This window comes from Metarhizium brunneum, chromosome 5, assembly GCF_013426205.1.
Source record: "Metarhizium brunneum chromosome 5, complete sequence".
Taxonomy (NCBI): Eukaryota; Fungi; Ascomycota; class Sordariomycetes; order Hypocreales; family Clavicipitaceae; genus Metarhizium; species Metarhizium brunneum.
The window spans coordinates 1,732,901-1,740,324 of record NC_089426.1 but is presented as its reverse complement, the minus strand read 5'-3'; the positions used below and the strand labels follow the sequence as shown (position 1 = coordinate 1,740,324).

The following is a 7,424-nucleotide window of genomic DNA, read 5'->3' as shown; positions in this document are numbered from 1 at the left end:
TGTTTTCAGACAACAGACTCTGAGGTATCAGGCACGATCAAAATCGTCTTCACGCGGCATTACCCAGACAGAACAACGGCCTGTCCAACCCTCAATACTACCTGCTTCTCTGGTACTCTCACTGGCCTTCATGTCGAGTTAATTCTTGTCAAATGTTACACGACATTTACTGAACACGACTGGCATCCTTGGTCGTCGACACGACAAATACTTCAATCACATTGAGCTTAGGACCCGAACATCACGCCAACCTTTGCACGACATGCGATAAATGGGTCTGCCAGTACCCTGTCCAATTATTGTGTACTGTCAAAGACACTGAGCTCTTAAACTTGTTGTTGGTTTCGGGGTACAATTGACAGCCATCCATCGCGTCGCCGGATTGTTCTCTGCCATCGTTGCACCAAACATGTAAGGCGAACACTGTTCGACGTGTCGTAACTACATTAATCGTCGCGCCGCTAACTCCTTAACATAGAGCGGCCATTTATCAGTTACTCCTGTGGTTTATCGCTGACGTACCAAGGCTGGCTGATTTGTTGTGACGACTGCTCAGTTTTACTGACGGCTCGAGCCCCTCTGCCGGACTCCCATTCATTACCCAACCATGGTTCGACCCCTCCCGCGGGATGAGTTCCCACGCCAGCCGTCGTTCCAGCCATGTTTTCCTCCTACCACAAGGCATGCCTCGTTCTCGCAGGAGAGATATGTTGCCGATGCAGTACAACGACCTGATTCTTTCCTCCAAGACCGCTACGGCGTCGATCCAGGGGACAGTCGCTATCAAGAGCCGTATGACTTGCACCGACGTCAACCCCCAATGGTGAGGCCCCTGTAGAATATTCCCTGGAGTCGTGAATATCGCTAACATGACGACTTGAATCTATACAGGCAATTCCCGAGGCGCTCCGTTCACTGTGTGGGATTGCTGGAAAGCAATACTTCGTTGCCGTTATGAGTGAAGATGGAGAGCCGATAACATATCTCAGTCCACCTCAGAAGCTAGACGCAATCACGATTGGCCAGTTTTTTGACAAAAGCAAATTTCAACAGGTCATGGCTCGAGTTAATTCTGGTAAGATGAAAATATATGCTACCTGGCAAAAGTTGAGGGATGCGCCACACTGGCTTGATGCTGATCATACACCATCCTCTTTTTGTGTAGGCGCTGATCCCATATTGGATAATGGACTGCAACTCGAGGATGCCTCTTTCAGCAGAAGTGGTAGTTTTGGACGTATGCGACCCTCGGATCGACGTCGCAGTTCTATTTTTGATGATTTGGAAGGGCCTACACGATCTGGACGCAAGCGACCTCGACCCCGCCACCCAATCAACGAAGACGACGATGTGCCGATGACGGTATCATCACGAAAAGGAATCAAAGTTGGTGATGGTGATGCAGTATGGAACTTCTACGAACAACGGTTCAAGAACTGTCAACAGACTGCGTGCAAGTTGATAGCCAAGGCATGGGTTAAGGCTGTAGAGCCCAAGAAACAATCAACACATCCATACACAGGCAGCGACGAAAAGGCCCCAGATTGGTGGCCAAAGCCATGGGGCCCTACAAAAGACGACAAGGTCAGGCACAAGGAGCCGGATCATTTATATAAACGAGGTGTGTTCTGTATTTCGTCCTTGACCAGCAAGGCAAATTTCATTAAAAGCTCACATGGCTATAGAACGAGTCCATCTACTGGCGCATATATTGAGGCTTGTAATTGAGCCCAATGGCAGACAGCATAACGATATTCAAAAACTTGGCCTCAATGTGAAGAAGTTAGAAGAAACAACTGCTGAAGCCCTGTCATCATTCTTCATGGACAACGACACCAACGCCAAGAAAAAACCGTATTTAACTGAGATTTTCAAGATGGCCAGACAAGAAGAACGTTTCAAGAACGGCGAGATTGGTAAGCCAACTAACAGTGCCCGCAGCGCTATGAGCAGTTCCAGTTGTCATTTGTATTGAGCCAGGCATTAACACAATCCCTAGACGGATCCACCGAAGTGTATGTGATGGCGGAAGATAAGCTTCCTGAGAACTATGCCTCCGAAAACGAAGACGGAAATTTTCTCAAGGATGAGGAGGATCATGAATTGCAGCGTCCCAAGGCCAACACGCAGCATCACTGCGCGGTCCAAACGCCAACGACTGGTCCTGGCTCAGCACAAACATTGCACGGTGGCCATGGCCCGTTCACCGGTGAACTACCCGTCCGAGGGCATTCCTTCAATCCCAGCATGTTACCCGCAGACATACCGTCTCAGCCACACACCTTCATGGACAGCAACGGCATCACCGTCACAGATCAAACCTCGGTCACTGCCCCTAGCGGGCCCTTAGCCCTGGACATGGTGACCAGCCCCCACGATACCAGCCGACGGCCGTCGGTCTTCAGCGAATACGCTAGCCCAGGGGGTAGCAGCATGTATGCTCAGCAATGGCAACAGCCTCAGCCTGGGTCAACTGGCCCAGGGCAAGGTTCAATGTATGCATACACCCCTACTCAGGGCAATCCTCAGCAACCCCCCTATATAGGCCAAGGAGTTCCCATGAATCCCAATACGCCATTTATAGGGGGCTCATTTGAAGGATCTCCACGACCAGACTATGAGGCAAATGGGCCCCCGATATTCCGAACAGGAGATATGCCTCATGCCCCGGTTAATCAATCCCAAGGGTACTATGTTCCTAACGACGGTAGAAGCGGGCTGCGAGTCATCACCCAAGTGGTAGACGGTGTTTCCAGAAACCAAATGCAATAATATGAGCAAGATATGGCAACTTCATACCACTATGCCAAAGGCATCAGGCATATACACTACGGCGGACACAAATAAAACAAGAAGTGCCAAAAAGAGTTTCGTTCAGCGCAATCATGAAGCGATTGCCCTTTTATTAGGCATCCTACCACAGCAATTGTCACCCAACCTCGAGCAAGATAATTTTGCAGGTGAAGAACTACTATTGCATAAAGCAGCCCATCTAGTACGTGGACCGTGGAGTGAGGGTTGAGCCGGCATGATTCAAGCCATAGGATTACTACCACTACTACTATCCCTTGGCGAGCAAGTTTTACCTCTGGATATTCCCCGGCGCTTTTCGAGGAATATGGATCGTTGTTACTGGAGTGACGTGGTTTGACGGCGAATGCTCTAGTAACTTCGATTGGGTACGATGTGTTGATGTATAAGGGGCTGTGATATACCACAAGAAAAAAAGGTTGGCGATAGGCATTTTGGTCATTTGGTTTTAATTTTGAAGAATATGGCACAATTTTATTTTTACTTCCTGAGAAGAAGAGAATTCACAGCAGCGCAATTGGTATCTTTGTTGCCTTGGGCCATGGCGTTTGAATGGATACATGATTCCGTTTCGGACGGATATTGGGCTCAGGCACGTTTGTTACACGGTAATGATTTACCTGTTGTTGCACCCTGATGACTTGGCGCGAGGAGAAAAAGGCGCCAAAGCTAGTTGCCAATAGTATCCGTTCCGAAGACGGAGGGGCGTGGCAGTCTGTTTAGCGCAACAAGCGGTTCTTTCTCCGGCGCAGCGTGTTTAGCAACTGTTTTTGATTCCTTTGCGTCTACGGCTCATGGTATTTGTCCTTGGAGAAGATTGTAAGCGTTTCTTACGGCTAGCGAGTGTCTGGACAGAGGCCAAGGGCGAGTGCCTGACGAGTCTACGAGACGGGACTTTCATAACGCTCCCTCGCCAGCAACTGTCTGCCATGGGTTGTATGGTCTCAAGACAGAATGCAGTTCCAATACATTTCATGGGCTCATGCATAACCCTGGCATGAACGTTGCATGGTCCTCAGTCGGGGCTTGAGTTACGGACTTGAGTTACATTGCCTCCTTGTTACCTGTCTTGCACTCCTGGATGTATATAAGTGATACGGTGTTATTGTGGGTGGAGTGGTTTTTTGGTTTCTTACGGGCATTTCTTACGCTACCATGACTGAACGTCCTACTGTTTTTATGTTTATGCGAGGCGCATCGGGACTTGTGAGCTTAGCGCGTGGTACCTTGGGAGAGATCCTTGGAAACAAAGGGGCGTGCAAAGACAACTAGGTGGGAAGCTGTCAAGTCAACAAGACTTGGACAGTGGGGGGCTGTAATCTAGGTTGGGATGGCACAGGCGCGTCCCAAGGCAGAATCTCAGACGAGAGGAGCGGGATTTGGATGACGTTTGGATGAGCCGAGCTGAAGGTGAGAGATGAGGGAGGAAGGCGAATATACAGTGCTCCGTATTTACTATTCCACGAGACGAGACGAGACAATGATGCTCGTATCCCGACCAGTCAGCACGAGGGTCTGGGTTGGCTCGGGCCAAGGGAGCAGAGCTGTTTGGGCTGTTGGCAGGAGTGTCGGAAGAACAAGACTAGGATAGGATTTAATGGTGAGCACTGACATATTTGTTGCGGAGCAATGCCCCCAACTCTGTGGTTTCGCTGTGATGATGGACGCCCGGAGCGAATGAGTGAGCGAGGACAAGGCGGCCAAGCAAGGCAGTAGTATACAACACATATATACTGCTATGCAAGGCGATGCTGTGCGAGTTGTCCCTGTTCATCAAGAAGCAGGAAGGACAAGTATAAAGGGCGAGAGAAGGAGAGACGAATCGAGAGAGGAAGATTGCGGTCCACCACGGCCATCTCAGCAACGATACGCAATAGCCAAGTCTTCCCATTCTACACATACCATGCCCTGCCAGTCCTGTGGCGGACCAAGATGCTCATTGACGTGTCACCGGTACTAGTAGGAGAAGCACATGTTGGTCGAGGTGGAGCAGATTCTGAGACGACAATGAACAAGACGCGGCCTCAGCGTCTATGGTTCCAAGCAGTAGGTAGTATTACAACACGGAGTACGGCAACATGGATGAGGAGGAAAGTACCGGGACGGTCCGGATATGAGTTGTGTATGTACATGCGTTTATTGCAGCAGCCGGCCCCCAGGGACGGGTATTCCAAGGCGGATGCGGAGTGCGGAGCATATAATCTACAACTACGTCCTCGTACTACTACATTAGTACCAAGAAGAATGCAATAAACAGCCCCGGCCCGCCTTCCTTGTTGGGTCAAGATTGACCAACGGCAGCAGCCCGGCATATACATGGCAATATCCAAGAGCCCATGGGTTCGTGGCAGAAGCTGGCCTTGCACGGGGTGTGGACTCTGGAGCTGACTGACGAGGAACATAGATAAGACGAGAGAGAGTATAACCCCGGATCCCCGCGACAGCCGCCGCAGGAACGTCCTTCTGGCACGGGCGCGGCGTGCGGACAATTTGTAGGCTGAGCGGCTGATTCCTCGACTATGCGCCGCGGTTGTGACGCCCGGCGGCGGCGAGGGCCTCGCAGATCAAAGATGGGCCGCCGGCGGTCTGGAACCCTCAAGCAAGCATGCAGTCTTGGTCGCTTGGCCGATTGGCATTGGGATACGATTGGGGAGGCACGGGGAGGCGCATGGGGAGGGCATTTGCTGCGCAGCGTGGCCATCTGGGAGGATCTTTTTTTTTTTGTCTTTTCTTTTTCTTTTCCGGCCGGGGGTGTTGATTCCTTACGTTTTGGCCGGATACGGAACATGTATAAAGGACCCAAGGACATAAAAAATGGTGAGACACTGTGGCGAGAGGGGGGCGTTTTGATGGACGCGTGGTGTCGACGCAGGGCCATGATTTGCGACGGACTGTGCAGAACCTTTCTATATGTAGACCTGGAATTGCTCGCCCAAACAACTGCCTGCGGAGCAACACTTGGGATTATCTACACCATCGGTTGGGCTGTGTGTCTCGAATGCTTAGACACGACGAACCAACAAGGCAAGACAATAGTTCCTCAAAGCTCCGGTTTCCATGCTGGACCTGGGAGCAACCCGTTTCTGGCCAAAGCCAAGGTCCGCTGCTCTCCCAACACAGAGCATGTTGGTCAGGTCGAGAGTCGAGACATTCAATCTCCATTGGCCTCCCCTGGCCCCCGAGGGCAAGGTTCAAGGATCGAGGTTGGACCTGGTGTCGGCCGGAACCTTTCTGGCCCACCCTTGAGCAGAGCAAATACATACATACAGAGTACATACATACTACCAGTACTCCGTACTCCGTATGTACAGATGTACATATATATGGTTGACGTTGAGTCTGTGCGGTGGCAAGGCTGGACATGACTTCCTGTTTGGAAGAACAAGGACCAAGACGACGTATCCGAACCGCGTTGCCTGGTGGTTCCGCCCATGCAGGGCAGACATGCTCAGACGTCGTGATACGCGAAAGATGCACATGCGGTTTTTTGTCCCTTTCTTGTTCGTTTGTTTTTTTGGCATGCCTCGCGGTCGCATGCCATGTCGTGTACCTACATCTATCTGGTGCTATTCGACACACCAATGCCACACACCCCCCTCGGCCTGCAACCCAACCGTACTCCTACCCGTACGTACAATCCCGCGGTACGACCAACACGTCATGTACGGATTATGTACGACTGCATTTGCCATACGACCGGGATCAAAGCTTGTCCTGCTGTGTAGCGTGGCCGGACAAGATCCGGGCCTATCGAGCGGCACCAGTGACGCACATGGCTCGCGCGGCCAGGCGGACGACTTCGTACAGTGTAGAGCATCTGCCGAGCATGTACGGAGTACAGAATGCAGTCGTGCTCTGCCGCGGTTTTTGCTCTCCCTCTCTCTCTCTGCAAAGTTGCGGATTTGCGCATTCGGCAGCAAATGCCGTGCAACAACGCAACGTAGTCACCAACAATTTACCATGGCACGAGTCGCGCCATATGTGTATACCATGCGTCACGTCTCACGCAAAAAACGTAACCGGGCTTCAACCTTCAACATCCCTCTGCTGCCGATCCACAGCAACGATTCAGCTGCGGGCGGGAGCGCGGGACTCGTCTTGGCACGTATCGCCAGTGCAACTATCCATCGCCCTTGGGCCACCCCCGTCGGCATCTCCATGCCTCTGAGGAGCATCTGAGGTGTGTCGCTGGGGAATAAAGAGGGGATAGGCAACGGGGGGGGTGCGGAGCAATGCGCACACATATGCAGTCGGCCTCCGATTGAGTTTGGCTAGTCGATGTCTTTTTCTTTCTTTCTTTTTGCCTAAAGGGATCATCAGAACCGTCGAGGGCCACATGAGAAGATTGCTTGTATGTATACTCTGTGCGCCTCACTCTGCGTACAATTGCAATTGGACAGCAGCTGGCTATAGTCGAACAGCCACCGAGTCACACGAGGCGTCTGCTCGGGCGGCCAGGCTTTGCGACGACGACACGGCCACTGGCACTAAGCAATAGTCATGGCACAGAGAGTACGGGTACGGAGTATACATGATGCCATTGATCGACTTGCCAGGGGAGGAGGAAAACGCCCCGAGTTGGTTGGAGTTGGCGCCGTTGTGAGAAACGGAAA

The 7,424-nt window shown here is 51.6% G+C and overlaps 1 protein-coding gene across 1 annotated transcript; it reads left to right on the top strand.

The window, feature by feature from the left end:
* Positions 1-607: 607 nt before the first annotated feature.
* On the top strand, positions 608-2,772 carry G6M90_00g086240 (uncharacterized protein; the record flags this gene model as incomplete). Its single annotated transcript, XM_014685696.1, has 5 exons — positions 608-823; positions 892-1,075; positions 1,166-1,621; positions 1,686-1,916; positions 2,000-2,772. 5 exons carry the CDS (start codon positions 608-610, stop codon positions 2,770-2,772), a joined length of 1,860 nt encoding a protein of 619 aa, XP_014541182.1.
* Between the last annotated feature and the right edge of the window lie 4,652 nt (positions 2,773-7,424).